Source organism: Colletes gigas, unplaced genomic scaffold, assembly GCF_013123115.1.
Source record: "Colletes gigas isolate AHSC1104 unplaced genomic scaffold, ASM1312311v1 Colletes_gigas_Sc00027, whole genome shotgun sequence".
Classification (NCBI taxonomy): domain Eukaryota; kingdom Metazoa; phylum Arthropoda; class Insecta; order Hymenoptera; family Colletidae; genus Colletes; species Colletes gigas.
The window spans coordinates 916,576-936,440 of NW_025106656.1; the positions used below are offsets into that span (position 1 = coordinate 916,576).

At 33.2% G+C, this 19,865-nt stretch overlaps 2 protein-coding genes across 3 annotated transcripts in view; one reads left to right on the forward strand and one right to left on the reverse strand.

The window, feature by feature from the left end:
- Positions 1-838: 838 nt before the first annotated feature.
- On the reverse strand, positions 839-6,363 carry LOC122401760 (39S ribosomal protein L50, mitochondrial). Its single transcript, XM_043404107.1, has 5 exons — positions 6,142-6,363; positions 5,920-6,020; positions 2,320-2,522; positions 1,394-1,513; positions 839-1,064 (listed from the first exon to the last, which is right to left on the reverse strand). Exons 1-5 carry the CDS (start codon positions 6,214-6,216, stop codon positions 931-933), a joined length of 633 nt encoding a protein of 210 aa, XP_043260042.1. The 5' UTR covers positions 6,217-6,363; the 3' UTR covers positions 839-930.
- The window catches only part of LOC122401758 (mediator of RNA polymerase II transcription subunit 13), a 32,795-nt gene continuing 19,236 nt past the window's right edge, over positions 6,307-19,865 (forward strand). For both annotated transcript variants that reach the window (XM_043404102.1, XM_043404103.1), the window contains exon 1: positions 6,307-6,516. In XM_043404102.1, coding sequence (XP_043260037.1) covers positions 6,448-6,516 — 69 coding nt within the window. In that variant the 5' untranslated portion in view covers positions 6,307-6,447. The remainder of the gene's footprint in view (positions 6,517-19,865) is intronic.

Below are 19,865 nucleotides of genomic sequence, written 5' to 3' on the forward strand. Positions count from 1 at the left end.
CGAATCGTTCAATTAATGTTATATTAATTACTGTTTTTATTTAAATACCGATTTGATAGAGTTGATAAATGTTTATAACAGAAGGCATATAATACCAATCATAAATTACGAAGTATTCATAAAATTTTGTGCATGTTATTTTTTTTTAATATCTATTCAATGAAAATGAATTACCTGCAACATAATGTAAAACTTTTTAAACTTAAACAGACACGGGCAGATTATAATAGAAAAAAAATAAGAGATAGACAAACTGACACGACACGTGCAAATAACCTCGCTTTGCTTCTACAGGACGCGAGACAGTTTATTTTAAATATCTCAGGCGTTGTAGGCCTCTAATCTATCAGGGTAATCAAATGATTTCAAATAAACACTACCTACAGTTTCACAAGTATTTAAGAATATTCTACAATAGACGAAAAGATACATTACTTTGAAATCGTATCAAAACTCGAAGAACGTGTCCAGTAGTGATCGGTTCTTTTTACCGTTAAAGCGGGCAACGTGACCAATGGACGTACGGCGCCAAAAACTGCATGTTTCAAACTCTGTCTAACATAAATATCGACTCTGCTTATTGACCATTGAGGAAAATAGGATAGCATACAAGCAGAATAAAAGAGTATAATATAGGTAGATACACAGATAGGTAAAACTAGAAATAAGGATATAATAATTAATCTAACAAGTAGTGTGGCCTACATGAATTTTCTCATTGTATGGTTGTATTAGGACGTTGATATTATTGTTATTATCTTTGATTATGAAATGATGAAGATAACTATATGACAATCTGATGATCAGATTTGTGACAATCGAAGAAACAGTAATGTAATTAGAAATACGTATGTTTATTGATATTTTTATATATTTTTTGATTCCATACAATCTACTTAACATTCTTAAATTCATCAATTTTTGAAGCACTTAAATTTTAAGTAACTGATCCAAATATGGATTTTCTTGCACACACCCAGGATATTTCTTCTTGTATTTCAAACCAGTTACTATAGTGGAGCTTTTGGGGAATGCGGTTTTTCCATCAAACATAGTGTCTGTGCCTGAAATAATGTTATTAGTTATTAGAATACTCAAGTAAATTTATCAATTATAAACATACTATTGGGTTGGCTAAAAAATAAGTCTTTGACCATGTATTTCATTTTCTGTAAAATTCTCTCAATGAACAAAACTTTGTTTTCTAACAGACCATTAAACAGCTCTTAATTAGTTTTGTATGAATAAGTAAACAAATTATTATGAATGAGGGATTACGAAACCGTTCAAAAGATAGGAATAGGTTATAAATTAGAATGAAATATAAAGATATTTTCTAACTTAAAACAATGAGGTTACTTTTTTCAAAAAATCAACTTAAAAATTAACTTACTAGGATGAAACCGATGATAATCATAAGTAATATGTAAATTCTTTGGTAATTCCATAGTACGCATCCCATCCAGTGGAGTGTTAACACCTATTGGTGTTTGATAGAATTCTTTCAAATCAGCTGGAACATAAAAAGAATTTTATAATACTGTGTAGTGTTTAAATAACATTTTATGCACACAAAATAGTTCAATATTTACATAAAAATTACAGCAAAAATCAAATTACTGTTAATTATTTGACTAAAGCATACAAATAATATTACATTTAAACAAAATTGTTTTGTGATTTTACAATCTGTAATCCAATAATTATAGAAAATGTCTAATGTATCATTTGAAATAAAACTAAAATTATTAATTTAAAAATATAATAATTTATCTCGTTTTTATCTACAGAAATAACACAAAATGTAATTCATTAAATAAATTTGTCCTCTACTGTGAATTTTATTTTATGAAATCAGTAATTTAAGTATTATTTTAAATGACATTTGCCCTGAGATACTGTTAATTTGTAAAATAATTTGTCTGCAATTCAAGTGATAAGTATAATAAAACAAACTTTAATTGAATATACTTTAAGATATACACTTAAGAATTGAAGTAAAACTGTATAAAAATTGTATTATATATACATATACATGTAGATAAATCAAAAAACACAATTTTGATAATTTAAGAAAAATATTATGAAATCAAAGCAACCTTGAATTACAATAAATCTCTAATTAAAAAGAATCAAATGACTGTAGTTTGTTTACAAACAGTACTATCAGCAGAAATATTTCATAAATAGTAAATATGATTAAAATCCAAAATCTTTATGTAAGCAATATTTAAGTTAAACTTCTATTATTGAAATGTTGCAGTGTACAAAAGATTAAAACTATAAAAATTTTGTATGACATTATTGTAGAAAACTTACCAATTGTTTCGATACTATACAGTACAGAATTTGGAATGGAATGTTGAAGTTCTTTTTCACATGCTAAGAAAAGATTAAAACGCTGTAATGGATCCTCAAGTTTTGTACTGTCATTTGTTGAAATTGCTTGATCATTGCAAATGTTATTTATTAGATCAGACGCGTTTGCAGGTGGGTCATATCCCTTTTGATATCTCAGAAATCTGAAACAGGCAATGAAATACATTCTTGTTTCATTTTCCAATGTACTAAAAAAATAATAATAACAATATTAATACAAATTTTAAAATGGGTAAGGAATTGGAAGAATATTTTTAAATGTTATTACTGAAAATAGTATTATTTTATTCTATAATTAAATAGTATGAGTTGTAAGCATTATAATAATTATTAGGTTATCATTATTACAAACATTATTAAATATTGCAAAAATAATTTATTGTTTATATTTAAAATAGAACTTAATTTTGATTATTAAATAACAAAAATTGTATATAAAGAATTATTTATCATAATACAAAATTTGATACAAAATTATTTACAAAAGACAATATGTACAAACGCAATTGAATATTTAAAACGTTAATATTATAATTTTGTGTATGAAAGAAAAAATATGCTACTTATATATTTTGTTCATTTACATATTATCGACAATAATTAAAATTAAATATACTAAACTAATTCAATGAAATTGTAATGTTATCTTTAAATTTTAATTCTGTCTCAGCCACAAATGTACCAAATCTTGAAAATATCGATTTTGCTAGGGGCACCTAGCTTTATTTTATCGTGAAAGATTTATTTCGATAAAATGCCAAATATCATAATTTTGATATATCAAACATATCAGGTTTGGTTAAGAAATAAAAACTAGTATTGCTGTTTTTATTTGTTAAATAATGAAGGTTATTTTTTTAATTACTATTATTGTTATTATTGAAATTACATTATACTACGTACAGTAAAATCAAATATGTAAAATAATTATAAACTTTATTTTTTTTAATTTGTAAATTCGGTTATGAATGATGCGTATTAGTTATAATGTCTTTTAAAAAATGAATGCAAGAGTTCATCAACACTATGAATGAACGAAAGAAGATTCTATGGAAACATGACCGAAGGATAAACGTCGTTATTCGATTTTTTAAATCGTACAAAATATGAAAAAGTGTAAATAATTAAAAAATAAGGACAATATTAATCCACGAATAAATTAGGTAGAATCAACGCACCGTAAATTGATAATATTAAACTTAACATATGTTCTTTTAATATATTATTTATTTCCATTTTATATACAAGTTAACACAGTCTTCCTCGAGATATTATACAAAAACTATAGATTTTCAACAATTTTCGAAGAAAGAAATTATTTCTCTTATTATTCTCAGCGACAAGATAATCCATTTTCCATAGACTGCAAACGCGGATCGATAACGAGCTACGGTAAATGTTTAACTGTGAATCTGTAAAACGATCTGAAAACGGAACGATTTGTAAACGTTGAAGCTTTTTTTAACGGAAGACAACAGAATGTAACCGCTTTCAGAAATTTGAACGTTGAATCCGGTAGTCGAAGTTAAAACTGGCTATTATAAATATAATGATACGACGATTATAAACAAAAATATTGTAGACACCATGTCGTTGATTGAATTCTGAATGCAAATGGGTAGCGAACGAGTTGTTCATTTTCATCTTTTAAGTGAATTTTTAGAGTAAATCTATAGTTTAAAGAATTCTGTATCTAGCAGCAAGAGATATACATATAAAATAGCATCAGCATATATTTTTCCCAGCTTTCTTTCGAAAGATATCGAATATGTTACTCTTCATGGTAATACTACTTTTTTGAAAACTATCTTCGTTGATAGAGTCATTGATTTCGTACGTTACAATTCAACATCATCTCTTTTAGATTATCTTGACACGACTCGCGCCAAACTTTTCATACAGTGTATAAGACTTCGGTTACTGGACGATACGCGACAAGAGGCTTCCTTTAGAAAAGGAGGGTATAGGAGTAACGGAGAAGGGAAAGAGAAGGGACAAGATCGATGTCCAACGACCGTACAGTGGTGCCCTCAGTTGTATTTTCTCAGGAACAGTTATGGCTAATATTGGCCAGGAACGAAATCGAAAATGGGAAAACCCTGTGACTATGAAAGTTTTTGGTATTCTGGCGAAATTTGTTTTTGAAATTGAGATTATTATAGCTATTTAATTAAATTCAAAAATTTGCTAATACTGTTCATACTGTCATTAATTAAAAAATAAATATATACATGAAAATTGTTGACATTACGATTCGGTTTTTGACAACTATTAACATGTAGTTAAATGGAAGTTAGTTCGTTTAGAAAATCAGATCGTAGATTTCTCGTTTCTCGTACACGATACACTTAATCTACACAATTACTTGTGATAATTTGTCGATGTTGATTATAAGGACAACGAAATTTGGTCTTAGAAACAGGTGTTCTCAACGAAAATTGGCACAATTAGGGAATAAAAATATATAGATTCAATTGTCACCCACGCCTTATTTTCGTTGTAAATATATTTTACTTGATGATCTTGCGAATTAATAATTATATTCTCAAACTATATCTATGTACTTAACAGACATCATGAAAAAAATATAAACTTCATTTGTACATACGAAATACACATTCTACATTCTTTTTTTGAAAGTAAATTCTACTTTTTAAAAACGAAAAACATTTTAAAGTTACGCAGTAGAGAGAATTATCGCGATCAACGGAAAGTCTCATATAGCGGTACAAAAAGGTACGGCCAACCGTTACGTCACACGTAAAGGTGGAATTCAATTCAGCATATAGGTACTCAGAAATCTGAATCTAACCAATATTTCAGTATCATGTTATTGAAATTGAATAGCATTTAAAACAGAAATTGATATTTCGTTTGATATACTTGCACAGTACTTAAATGTAAGTGATATCAAAATAAAACGATAACATGTACTTGAAAATACAACATCAAATTTAGTAATGAAAATTTTTATTGAAGCTGCTGGAACCTATTTTAATTTCCTACAGATTGTACAATGTGACGATGTACAATAATCCAATATTTATGAGAATGTTATTAATTGTTCATTAATTTAGTTCTACATTGGCATTATTTTAATGTAAAAAAATTTTAAAAATAATTCCATTTGAACGTCACATTAGTATTTTCCGGGATCTACATTATAAAATTTGAACACATTTTATTAGATCTTAATTTAATGTTAAATCCAATGTTACTATTTTTCGACCAAGAGACAGTAAATAATTCGAACATATCCTGTCAAATTTCGATGCTACTTGCAATATTCTTGTTTCCATCCCTAGTCACATGTAAGTATGTAGCAAAGAATAAATTGTACAAGAACGTAAAGTAGGGGCACTGGAAGCACGAGAGTCTACCCTGAGAAGCTGTCAAATCTGGCAGCTCATTGGCTAGTATACGAAGGAGAGGTGGCAAACGGCAATATGGCCACAGAGTGTCCTCTGCCAGTTAGCAAGCGGCGCGACGTAACGCGAATATTTCGATCGAATTCGTACGTAAGATAAGTAAATTACTTACCCTTTGGCAGCAAGAGACTTGTTGTTGTCTTCGAGTCTGAATTTCGTCTTTTTGACAACCTTCTTGCTTTTGGAGCGCGTTACATTGCATCGCAGACTTGTCTGTAAAATGACGGTGGCCTCGTTAGTGTGCGTTGCATGCAAATTGAAGTTTTTCACTCCCAGTAAGGAGTGTTTTGTGATAGTGATGATTAAAAAGTGCACGTGAAGTGTCTACACTAACCGTGTTCACGGCAAGAATCGAGGATGTACTTTTTGAAAGATTTCCGAGTAAACCATGCCTGATGAGCGCCGCCATCTTCTTCCTCGTCGTTGAAGCGAACTGCGCGTGTGAGCGATAGGGGGCACCTCGGGCGGCTGCGCTTGTTGTTTCCCATCGTCCGCCATTTTACGGTCGCCATTGAGAAGTGAAAACCCTCCTAAATGTTCTCGAATAATAGCGGCCTCGCCGTGTGATTTTCGGGGCTGAGAGAGGCGCGTCGTCGCGAGAAGTGTTGCTAATGAGTGTACGGCTTACGATGGAGAAGCCATGACGCATCCGTCGCATCAAACGAACGGCGCTAGCCTGGAGGACTGCCACACAAATTTCTTCGCACTGGTGAGTGATCAGTGAGCCCACTCTTTGCAAGAGTCAGGGCGCATACGTTCTCTGTTTTTGGAATTACGAACGAACGAGCTTTGCTGGGCGGAAACCAGTTGTCCAATGACTAGTTAAAGGTACCGTGCAATGTCGCGAATACAAGTCGCCCGGGTTAACCTATATATCGGAGAATTCCCGTGGGCAGTACTCGATCGTTCGTTGTCGACGTCGGTGTTGTGTATCGCGGCACTCCCCTCCCCCCTCTGCTGCCAGTGAAATATATATATCTATACATGTATACATATATGTATAATGCATAGTACATATATGTGCATATACATATATAGATAAATACATATGTATATATGTATGTATTCTTATTATGTATATATGTTGTATATATATATATATACATGTATGTATATGTTGTGCGTGTACAGGCATATGTACATATAATGAGTTATGTATATATATACACCTGTGTGCGTGTGCGTATGCATATATACGTATATATCTGAATATCGTATGCGCGCGCGCACACATACGCACATACTATATATATAACACTCGCGTGTGTGCGAGCGTCAGTGGGATTTGAAGTTTGTTATGCGACCCAATGTCATGCCTGATTCATGTCGGCCCTGAGTTTTCCGCGCGTGAGAGAATTAAGGAGGTTGCAGCAGGGCCGAGAACCGGTAACAGTGCATCTATCCTTTGATCGCAGTGAATATGGTTCGATTATTCTCGCGTAATGTGTATTTCTACTGCTGACAATCTCTCGAGAAACTGTTGAAAACGCGACGTTTTCATCTCCTTTCTCGATGGATAACGAGATCGTTCGTCGTAACATTCCTTTCGCCTTTCGATGAAGCCAGAAAACTGTGTCAGACATTGTTTTCACCGTTCGAAAGTCCTTGTCTGTCCTGGTCCGGCGAGTCTAGGAACACCTTTTCGTTGAACTCGACGAATCTCGAACGTACTTGTGCTATACATGCCAACCTAACAATGTGGACGGACTTTATGCATTTATCTACCTGTATACAGGATGTTTTGAAAATAGAGACGAGTGAATGTCAGGAGCGTACGTCTCGCCCCATTTTGAGGATGAAGAAAGTTCTGTGAACGTATTCCTGTCAAGTTGATTGCTGCAAAATTTTTAAAGAATGCCGAAAATGTTTGGAAGTCATTCCTAATCGAGATACGCGGTTAAATGTAATTCACGCATGATTCATGCTTTGGTACATTTAATCCTTCGTAAACGCTGTTTAAAATATTCTCGATAATATTTTTATTGTTTCACATCTTGGCTTATGGTGAAAAACGAGTGATGAATGAACAGTGCATTGATTTTTTAAATGTAGTGACAAAAGTTTGCAAATTTCCATTTTCTGTCTTTTCACAATATGAAAATATAAAATTACCATTTCATAAAATATAATAAATATATATCATGCATGTAAACGAACGTATAATTTTCCTGTAATCCTTGTATTACGGTTTCCCGTTAACAGATATTTGAAGTGTAGGGGGAGAGTGTTGGTTGGCCTTAGAATTACATGATTTTCAGTTATGCGGCACGTTGGCGTCCCGAACCCCCGCGTACTTCGAGGGATAACTGTAATTTCAAAGCAACTACGTTTTTTGTACAAATTTTTTCATTTAAATTAAATCACTTGTTATGAACATTAATTCTTAGATATTTTCCAAAAATATGATAGAAGACTTCTCTTGATATTACTCTCAGTTTGTAAATATATATAAAACTTCCATTACTAAAAATGAAACAATATTCTGTTGATTATCGTGGAGTATATACATATATTCGAATATGTGAGGTTGTAAAACATGGAACATTTGCACTTATTAACAAGTTAACAACAATTGTGTGAAAACATTTCTGAGTGTCCTTGACGCCAGTCATGACCAGATGCCAACAGTAAATCATGCCTCTTTAAAGGAAAAAAGACGAATACATATATTTCAATTATCAAGATTTGCAACAGATAATTATAACTGATATGGAGTATGCATCCAGGCGTTAGACCACCTATTTTTAGGAGCGTGTCTAAACTGTTTCTCTCTTTCTCTCTTTTTTCATTTATTTTTATTGTGCAGTATGCACCAGATAGTGTATACACATACTTATTCTGGCTATAACGCTGAGTAGACACATTTTTCTGTTTTTAGTTGTAATACGTTGCATTTCCTCGAATATTCGATCAAAAACAGACAGCCCTAAATGGACTTGCGGTATTCGACATTTTTTGGGACTGTTTTGTGCCAATTTTCTAATCGAAAGGTTACCGAGATCACATTTAACGCGTCCGTCGCTGTTGTGATACAGTTTATTAAGCCAAGAAATTAAGAAATCGAGTTCGATATATTAAAACGTCAGTGTCTACTGATCAATTACAATTTCGATTATTTTCTAGTGTTTTTGACCGCGTTACATTTAAAAATTTCAAAAAAGTTGATTTATTCATCGTGTCAATTCTCCGTTAACAATCCCGAGGAAAACTATTTACTTTTATTTTTACTTTTATTTCTCTTATTGCTTTCCTCAATGAAATCTGCTCGGTATCATTTTAGATTCGCAAGTTTGTTTATGCTGGCAAGTGTTGTTTCAAACAAATTTTTACGGAGAAGTTACTTCTTTTAACAATTTTTTATCTAATATTTTTATTATTTACGAGATGTTTTGAAAACTTGTTTTATTTCACTTTAACGTTAAATCTGTTGAAGACGGCAAAATGCAATACTATAATTTCGCAGAGGATAAATCGTAACATTTTTTATATATACAGCCTCATAATCACTTCGTATTCACGGGTAAACTTGAAGTTGTAGCGTCGAGGTAGGGGCAATGCACGGGTGCAGTGGTTCCCACTTCGGACGTAGTTAGAAACTCAAATATCCAGTACATCAAAATTTAATTAATCGTGTAAATTAGCAACCAAACGTATCGAGTATTATATACAAATCTCACGATAAACAGTAAATTTTTAATTATTTTTACCTGGATTGGTAATTAAGTGTTATACCGCTAGAATATTTATTAAATAAATAACGCTACGATTTGCCTGTAGGCGTGGTGTAACGCTTGAAATATTGGTGAAACAGATTCCAATAAGGAATTGCGTTAGCGCAATAATAAGAGGAGCGTGAACTTCCTTCTTTGTTGACGTTGGAATGACTGAAATGCACGCAGTCACGTAGCCTTCTAGATTTTATATGGGATCTGTACTGTTATTTTCCTCATAGAATGTAGCACAGAGAAATCTGTTTTTCGTATTGACATCGACATTCGAATATTTATAAATCAATGTTTACACAGGTAACAAAATATAGTTTCATTTTATAATTGGAAAACTGACCTTGTTAACGAGAGTAACAGAATGTTGGTATTCCAAAATTTATTTTTTATATTATTTCTGTTTTACAACTGTTACCTTAAATTTTCATTCGTTTTAATGTTTTTCTCAATTTGATGGTAATAATTCTTGTGTTCTGTAAAATTGGCATACATCATTATTGGTTGTAAGGAAATCTACATTTTGGTACATCAGAATTAGCAAGCGATCAACATTTTTGGTTAGAAAGGTTCCATTTTGGCTATCGATTATTTCTTGCGTGTGGAGCGTATTCAATTGTACTATAGGTCTTGGTTCACTTTTATAGATGTCTCGACTGTGGTTAATAGTTTCTTTGACTGCAAACAACGCTTATAGCGTGTTCGATCGATCGGTTGACTGTGTGCGTTGAACGCCTATGAGCGTTCAACGTGCGCATCGCTCAAATGCGTGAAAAAGCCTTCCGCAAAAGTTGTCCACGATCAAAGAATTAGTCTCAAAAGTGGACATATTAATACAGTTACGTATCAGTTACTACGTAGTGGCTCATCGTACTTTTTGATTCTTGATTAAATTAAATTTAATCTAAGTCTGGTTACATGGAAAAATTCTGTGAATTGTATAAAAGAATGGCGTTCCGAGGTCAGCGTCAAGCAAAAGTGGTGAGCTAAAACCGAGCAGTGTGTAAACTCTCTTGTAGTCTTAACACGTCACGTCCTCGCGGTGCAAGGCTTTCACCTAGGCTGGTCAAGCCCCCCTTGGCTTCTCCTGTTTTCTTCCACACAGCACCAGTTTCAGCATAATCTAACTGAGTGACTCCGTCGACGAAGAAGCCGCGTGCCTCGCGTATCTTGCTCGAGGAATCGCCAGAACAGATTGTTCTTACGGAAATGTCTTTCATAATTCCTCGCTTTTGGCTATCGCTTTTCTTAGACCCATTTCAATTATTCAACAATCCCTGATCAACAATAGTCGTCTTTGGATCCTCGTTCGCGTCGTCGATACCAGCACAATTACAACGAACCCATAAGTAACACGATGGACATTGCACTCGTCCTTCATTGGATTCTGAGAAAAGATGTGAACAATAAAGACACTCAACGTCTTCTTGGGTTACTTCGTCAAACGGCGTCCTGTTCTTCTTACTTCTGTTTGTGCCAGTATGTTGTGCTTTCCCTATGCCCTTTCCGGTGTATTTTTCTTATCGTCGAACAATAGATTCTTCTTTAGTCTCTTTGCACGAGTGTTTTGAAACGGTTCTAGTTCTTTGCGGTAGGACGACGACGTTAACACGATTGTATTTCCTTATTTGGCATTAGTTGTCAAATAAAATGAAGAATAAAGTATAAGAATTCCTTTGAAGGCAAAACGGATCACGGGATCTACTTTGCCCGGTCTGTTTTGCCTTTTGGGTAGTTATGAAAACAAATAAACGATGTTTTGTCGTCATATCGTTAATAATGATAGAAATAATAGGCAACCAACGTAAACACACGTAAAAATCAATACGAGAAATGTAGCAAAAATGGAGGCTAATCGAACTTTGCTTTTTTAACATTAAAGTACAAAAAAAAAAAATAATAATAACTTACCGTGATAAAAATGTGTACCGACGTATGGCAGCCTTGAGAGCACTGACCGAAAGCGGGTGAGAGGGAACTAATGTGTTGAGGAAAGACACCGATAGATTGTGCTAGTACTTTGAAAGATATAAGAGTGGTCCATTTTACCTACAGGGTCCGTTCTGCTTTCAATTCCTCTGCATGAATTTTTACGCTTGAAACAATGTCAATAAATGTTATTATGATTATTAAGATTTATTAAAAAAATTGCTAAAAAAATTTCTTGCTGTTCGGGGGCATTGGTTACCGAAATACGATCTGCGATTCGTATGTTTTATTTGAAAGAAAACCAAACATAACTGGAATGAAAATGTAGTAATACAAGCTTTTTTTGTAACACGAAAAATGAGAGGAAGAAGTCGGAATTCTGTACTCAGAGATTTAGTACGAATGGAAAAGAAATTAGTAAGAGGACGGTTGTTTAAACAATGACCAATACATATGACAAAAATTACTCAAGAAAGTGAATAGTTATGGAATGTGGCAATAATTTTTCCTGTTGTCAGTAGTTCTCATGTCAACAAAAATGTGACCGGTTAAAGCCTTATTGGTATCTTAATTTTGGAAAAACTGAGTCATAATCCATCACGATAAGTATCGCCCAGTCAATACCGTGTCAATTTCAATACGTGTTCGTGTTTGGATTCTCTAATGTATGAGGAAAGAATGCATTCGTCCCCGCGCAGCTCAATCTTATCTCTGTAACATAAACAATGACTGCATGGAGAATTTCACTGTCTATAGTAAACAGTTTCGGTATACCAACGATGTGGGAAACTAAAAGAACCACATTTGTATTTGGTGAATTTTCAGAATGTGAACTTGATAAGAAATCTTTATATTTGCGTAGAGAATGACAATAAATATAAAAGAACAGTATCCACTGACGTACAAAACATTGGCAGAGGCCACCTTTAACAAACATGTTTACACGATAAGCTTTTGTTATACATATGTATATACACGGTGTTCGGCCACTCCTGGGAAACATTTTAATGAGAGATTGTAGAGGCCAAAATAAGACGAAAATCAAAGATACTAATTTGTTGATTGAGGCTTTGATTTAAAAGTTATAGAATCATTTTCGGCCACACACTATATTTTCAATAAAGAATTTTTTTCTTGAAAGTACCTAGGAATTCTGGGGTGTGTCTATTCACCAAAGATGACTATAATTGATCCCTCTAGAAAAAAGTAATTTTTTTAGAACGATTTGAAATTTTTTTTCCCGCCGAAAAATTTAGGCACCTTGTCGATTTTTCTTAAAAATTCATTTTTTATTTTTAATAATTTTGTTTGACGCTCTATAGAAAAGTTGTTTTATACTTTTTTGTAGGTACCCATGGGCTCTATTTCGGGGGAAAATTTCATTGAAATATATTCGCTATTGTAGAAGTTATGGCTGTTTGAAAATTGGACCATTTTTATGGGGGTTTCTGGACTTTACGGGGTTAAGGAACAACATTTCGAACATTCTTAAAATTTCTACATATTCTCCACCAAAATACGCGTAGTTTGCTTTTGGAAACATTAATATCCTTTAATCCGTTCAAAAGTTATGATGTTTTAAAGATATGCACGGAACTTCAGGGAACCATTTCTGGCCAGAAATTAAATTTTCGGTAAGGAATTTTTTCCTCAAAAGTGAGTAGGAATTAGGGGTTATGTCTATTGACCAAAAATGATTGTAATTGACCCCCGCAACCGAAAATAATTTTTCCGTGAATGATTTGAAATTTTTTAATTTAATTTTTTTATAAGTTTTTAACGAAGCCTCAATCAACAAATTAGTATCTTAATCTCCTATTAAAATTTTTCCCAGGAGTGGTCGAACACCCTGTACATAAATTGAAGTCGATTTTTGAATAACAATCTTAAAAATGTTAATGACGATTAATAGTGTTTTGAAAAATTATTGTATATAAAATCAGGATTGTGATCTCCGTTAGGGCGAATAAAATCTTGATACTCATTTTCATGGAGAACAATTTGTCATTTCATGGGCCGGCTGCGTGTCCAGCCGCATCATATAGGGCCACCTTTGATGTTGACACACCGACACGCATTCGGCATTTCTTTGAAGCTTCGACCGCTAGCGACTCATTCGCACATGGGATCGAATTGCTAGCTACCGAACGCATGAACGTGCTCGGAGTTTTCGCTATTAGATACTCTATCTTGCTCAGTGTCGGTGCTATCTCGTTCGATTTTCTTGTCGAACGGCACCTGCAAATACTAACGGTCTGGCCTTTGCTCAGAATATCTGAATTTCGACGCGAATTTCACTTCATGCGGTCCGCAAACATAATATGTACCGTACACGTAATATAGTTCTACAAAAATTCGAAATTCAAAATGATTCGAAAACTAAACGCAACGACACGAAACGATGAAACTAATATTAACACATTGCACACCACACTCTGCTCACTCAACGTGCTTCCAGGGACCCGCACATGTTTGGAGCTCCAGAAACACTTTATGCACATATGCACTTTTTATAATTCGGATTTGGTATTATATTCACATAAGGTATTATTAAATATTGCTATACAGAATGTTCGGCCACCCCTGGGAAAAATTTTAATGGGAGATTCTAGGGGCCAAAATGAGACGAAAATCAAGAATACCAATTTGTTGATTGAGGCTTCGTTAAAAAGTTATTAACGTTTAAAGTTCCGCCCGCACTGAATTTTTTTCTCTAAAATGCGCAAGATTTCGAGGATATGTCTATTCACCAAAAATTATTGTAATTGACCCCCGCAATCGAAAATAATTTTTCCAGAACGATTTGAAAGTTTTTTTTTTTCGTCGAAAAATTTAGGCATCTAATTAGATTTTCGGTAAGGAATTTTTTTCTCGAAAGTGCGTAGGATTTCGAGGATATGTGTAATGACCAAAAATGATTAAAATTAACCCCCGCAACCGAAAATAATTTTTCCAGAACGATTTGAAAGTTTTTTTTTTCGCCGAAAAATTTCAGCACCTACCCGATTTTTTTTCTCGAAAGTGGATAGGATTTCGGAGATATGTGTAATGACCAAAAATGATTAAAATTAACCCCCGCAACCGAAAATAATTTTTCCAGAACGATTTGAAATTTTTGAATTTAATTGTTAATAACTTTTCAACGAAGCCTCCATCAATAAATTGGTATTCTTTATTTTCGTCTTATTTTGGGCTCTAGAATCGCCCATTAAAATTTTTCCTAGGGATGACCGAACACCCTGTATATTTTTTATACATCTATTTATTATTGTAGACTTTTTTACATTTTAACTATTATTTATTTTACACACCTGAGTATTACTTTAGAGTATGATATATGGTACAGCATTCTCCTTTGTGCAATGGTGTTTGTTACAATTTGCAACTATATCTAGTTTCGCTTCTTTTTCCACTGGACAAGCAGACTTTACATTTTTTCGTTGGGAATTTCTTTTTGCCTTCGCCTATTATTGGTTCAAGGGTTTGCTGTTTCATGTTACCCGAGAGTCTAAATAGTGGATCGATGCGTATATGATTTCTTGTATTTGGAATACTTTCTTCAATATCCATAATCGTATTTATTGATTTTTCTTTCGACGTCCATAATTTCATCACATCCAGTAAAAAATCTTTATATATCATTTTTTTTATCATTACAAAAATTATAAATTTAGAATGCATTGAATAGGCCACAGTTGATGAGATATAGCACCACCTCTTTCGGTCATTTAATTGTTTTTCTCAATATCGAGTAATATGACTATTCATGTTTAGATTATAATCTGCGATGCATTTCGGTTTCCTTATGGTTTTGTATTTTCCAATACACTCAACCATTTCAAATTTATCGATTGTTGAAATCATTCGTACTTCTCCTTAATCTTCACAAATTTGTAATACAATATCGCGTTTCCATTTGAAAATAGTTTCTCCTTTCTTTTATATTGAAAGAACATGAAAACGAGATATCTCATCATCCGTACGCAACGTGTTAAAATAATATAGAGAAGATTCGGTCGTTTGGATTTCTGTATCAGTATTCGAACACAGAATTTGTTAGAGAACTGTTTTTACGATTCTAAACTTACGTACACAAGAGAATTTCGCTACGTTACACGCGTGAATGTAATACACCGTGCTGCTTGAACGGCGACCCTATAAGGAGGACAGTAATAGAAATGGGAACTTCCAGCTGTGGGTACGTTCGACACGCACCGAGCTTGCATTTGTCGCAATAAAAATAAAATCGTACAGTTTCGTCTGTCTTAATAGACACGTCGCTAGGCATTGCCCTGTCCTCTGGCTCGATCAATAATTCGATGTGTATTTCGGTTTTCGAACTGAGCTCCGCGGATTTCGACCAGGTGCATTGGACATTATCGTTGCAATGCTGACAGATGCGTGGATGCTTTGTAACTATGTCGTACTTTACACGTTTACCCTTTTTATCGTTTCATACGTACCGTTTTACGTAAAAATATGGAAAATATTACATAAAGATAGCGACACTTTGTGAATGCAAATTGTCGTACATGTATGCGTGACTTTACCAAGCCTCATGTTCACTATGTTATTATATTAAATCTTTTTATATACTATCCCTTACAATGTATGTGTCTAAAAACTATCCATTTTGTCAGGAGTGTGTTTAAAGTCGTAATAATTTTTTTTTTTTTATAGATAGAAAATCATTCAATTTATCGAGCATAATTAAATGGAACTTAAATATATTTAAATTCAAATAATTTAAATAAACGAAGAAGCTATAAATTTCATGATATAAGTATTTGTAACACATCCTATGTATGAAATTATGGGACTGAAAGATATGAATCTGAAAATTAATCAACTTGTACAAATACTTAAATTGCAACAGTCGCTCCAAATAACTTCTGGCCGTGCACACGTATAGAAAATTAGAAAGTAATAGATGCGAACGTTTTTAAAAAAAATAATAAAAACAACGAATTAAATATTAATATTTACTAACAAAAATATCTAATTTAGATTCTTACTTAAAAGTACTAGTGTCCGAACCTTGTTTGGATTTAAAGTTCAAAGCACCTCGGGTAATACGGAACTCGGATGACCGAGGAGACTCTACTGTAAATTTAAAAATCAGTCTCATGTAAAGCGGAACGAGTGGAAGGGAAGAGACGACAGTGAAAATTTTGAAATTTTGAATGGAGCGATGTGATAAAGAAGAAAATATGGGAAGACAAGGATAGTTTGAAGGGAACGCGGAAAAGTAGGAAGTGTGAGAAAGAGAAGAGACTACGAGAAATGGCAAGTGTGAGTAAAGGAGTAGGAATAGTGGTGCGTGTGGCAGAATGAAACGAGGGATCCGCAAGTTGAATCCACGCGGACGGCCTTGCACGTCGCCTTGCTTGTATTGATCAGCAAAGCTTGACAGTCCCGTAGCGTTACGATGGGCGCCTTCGTTCACCGATTACATATTTCGTCATATCGTCACGGTAGGCGCTATCGCGTCATTACTTCTGAAATTGATTTTTTTCTTTCACTTGTTGCAATTAAAAACATCCATGCCCCGGATAGAAACTATTTACTTGTTCGTATATATTTAACAAAATTCAAATTTCACGCTAGAATTTGAACAATCGTCAAGGGTATCTTTAGACGTGGAAAACTGGCATAGTAATCAACGTGTTAAAAATATAATCTAAGTTCGTGCAACGTGGGGGGTAATAAAAATGTTACTCCGAGTTAAGAACAATAGATAACAAACATACTAAAATAAAAATATCATCAACGATTTATTCTTTTCATTTTAAAGCTTTCGGTAACGTTGATTTGAATTATTCGTATAAAACAATGTTTTCGTACTTATTTGAACTTGTATCAGCTGACAGTATGACGCGGGAAACACGCGTATCTGATTGGTGAAGAAACGCACGTTCTATTCGCGACTGCGCATGCCTTTATTTCACTAGCAGACATATTGTGGCGCCATATGATAGATAGACAGATATATAGTGGCGCCACAGTTCATAGAACATTGTACTAAAAATGAGAAAATGTGTAGTGTGCGTTTATTTTGTTATTATTAATGTTGTCATCGGCATAGTAATCGTCCTCGTCGCTGGGACAATAATCCCTAACTCCAAACGAATACGGGATAATCAATAAATAAAAATTATAATGTGTACAGTATTGAATGCATTTTAGTATTCTCTTTAAAAAACTATTAGTGATCTGATGTTGAGAATTGATTAGTTTAGAAATTACGATTTTTGTTCCGAATTCCCATACAAGTGACACAATATGCGACGATTCCATTGACTCGCATGGTCAACGACCGCAGACGAAGACAATCGTTATCGCACACGGAATTGAACTTTATTCGTTACTGAAAATTGACATGTTTATATCTATTATTATTTTTTTATGGAGATATCGCCAATTGATTGGCAAACGTTTACGCAACGAAAACGAATTTTAATGGGACCTTGTTTTAACTATTTTTGGTTATACGTAGTTAAAAGTATATTAAAAGAAATTGCAAGTACCAAACACGAGTATACTCGTAATCGGTCATCAAAGTGTTAAAATTAATTTTTAACGCAAAGAGGCCGAGGTACACTTGCCGTTCTATCTCGCTACCCTTAGTGTATCCCGTTTATTCTGCTCGTCAAACGGTATATACATATCAACCTTGGCCTTGATCTGCGTTATAAAAAAAGGTCGATGCCTATAAAAAAAAGTGGTAACTCCTTTGACGTATATAAACGAGCAGAACTCATTCGGTTACATCCAAGCGGAGAACATAGTATAGTACACTATGACGTTGTATAAGCGTAAAATAAATTATTATAATATAACATTGATATATTTCCATTTTAATCAGGATGCGTCTGAATTATGACTTTGAACTGATCTTGAACTCTAGAAACACGACCAAGTTCAAAGACTATATTAAAATAGTATATTAGCTTACTGTTTGTGTTACTAAATACTAAAAAAAATGTCTTTTGACGAAGATGTATTGTATAAAACGACTAGGAAAATATCTTGTCTTAACTTTTCTCATAAAGAGGTTTTTATGAAGACATTTTTTTGGAATCTAAGGTCATAGATTAAACACAGTATACATATTAAAATTGGTTCTGGGCTGCAAGAAGGAAAAGTGTGCTTTTATACGAGAAAAACGACGGTTACCTTGAGAGAAAAGATTTTAATCTCATTTAATCAGGAATAATGAGGATAAGTAGGGTTTTGGTTCTGGTGGAATACCATGTATAATCCGAGAAACGTTATCGTAAATGATATTTGTTGTATAGTACAGGAAAGTTATTTAATTAAATATTACTTATCAAAGGCCTGTGGAAAATATCGACTAATTGCGTAAATGTACAAATCAGGTGCAATGAAGATATTGAATCAGGGTGAATGGACTCTCGTTAACCGAGATACGAGTGTAACGTATTGCGTGTGCGTTGACCTTCGGTCATAATCGGGTAACGCTAACGTATTTATTATGCTTTTTTTTATTGCTCATTTTTCTTCCTATAACATAAAAATGTATTGACTTTTTTTTAACTTAACGTTTGTTTACGTAGAAATGGTGGATATTGAAGCTTTATTTAACGTTTGTTTTGTATACACAGGCGACGATGTAATAAGAATAATTACAACTTTCTGCGATTGAATTGAAATTATTCTTATAGTTTCAAAAGTATAGTTTATTGCAATATTTACAAAATATTTAAAACGAAGGCACTAGAACGTCGCAGTTTGAAACATAATTCTCCTTTGAACAAAAACTACAACAAGCAATTAAATCCATTGAAGAACATCTTACAGTAGATGATTTCAAAAGACGTCTCGGAGGAGTCTCACAAAATAAGAGTTCGAACGCGATGATCTAACAATTTGGCTTTAGAATAATAGAAATGGCAATGTTTTTTTTGGCTTCCATAGTAATTTCATAATAGGAAAAGTAAAAAGAGCTCTAAGTCTAGAGATACTTATTAACATTGAATCTTTTTTAATAAATAATACTGTATCTATCTGGTATCACTGAATCGTTCTTGAAATAAAATTCAACAATGAACTTATTTCTTTCTCTATATCTTAAACAGTGTTTTTCTCGACTATTTTGTGGTATAATGCAACGATATCTCAAAATTTGCGTGGCCTATCGACTTAAAATTTGAATATGTTATAAATAGAACATTTATCTAAATAGGAAACCATACGTAGCTCATTTTTAAGTGGCTTGAATAAAAAAGTAAAATCATTCCACTCAGCGATTTGTAGCTCTCCTCATCTTCGGATACGTATGTTAAAACCTGTTGGATTTTTAATCCAGTTTTATTCCAGTGAATTGGTAAACAATCAAATTGTATAACAGTTTATTAGTTACATTATAGTCACATTTCTCTGTTCA

Excerpts from the sequence above, each read along its gene's own strand:
- LOC122401760 (XM_043404107.1), bottom strand. The coding sequence starts at position 6,216 with ATGGCGGCGCTCATCAGGCATGGTTTACTCGGAAATCTTTCAAAAAGT. Across the intron at positions 2,523-5,919 it reads AAGTCTCTTGCTGCCAAAGG|ATTTCTGAGATATCAAAAGG; the intron begins GTAAGTAATTTA and ends TGCCTGTTTCAG. Across the intron at positions 1,065-1,393 it reads TTATCATCGGTTTCATCCTA|GCACAGACACTATGTTTGAT; the intron begins GTAAGTTAATTT and ends ACATTATTTCAG.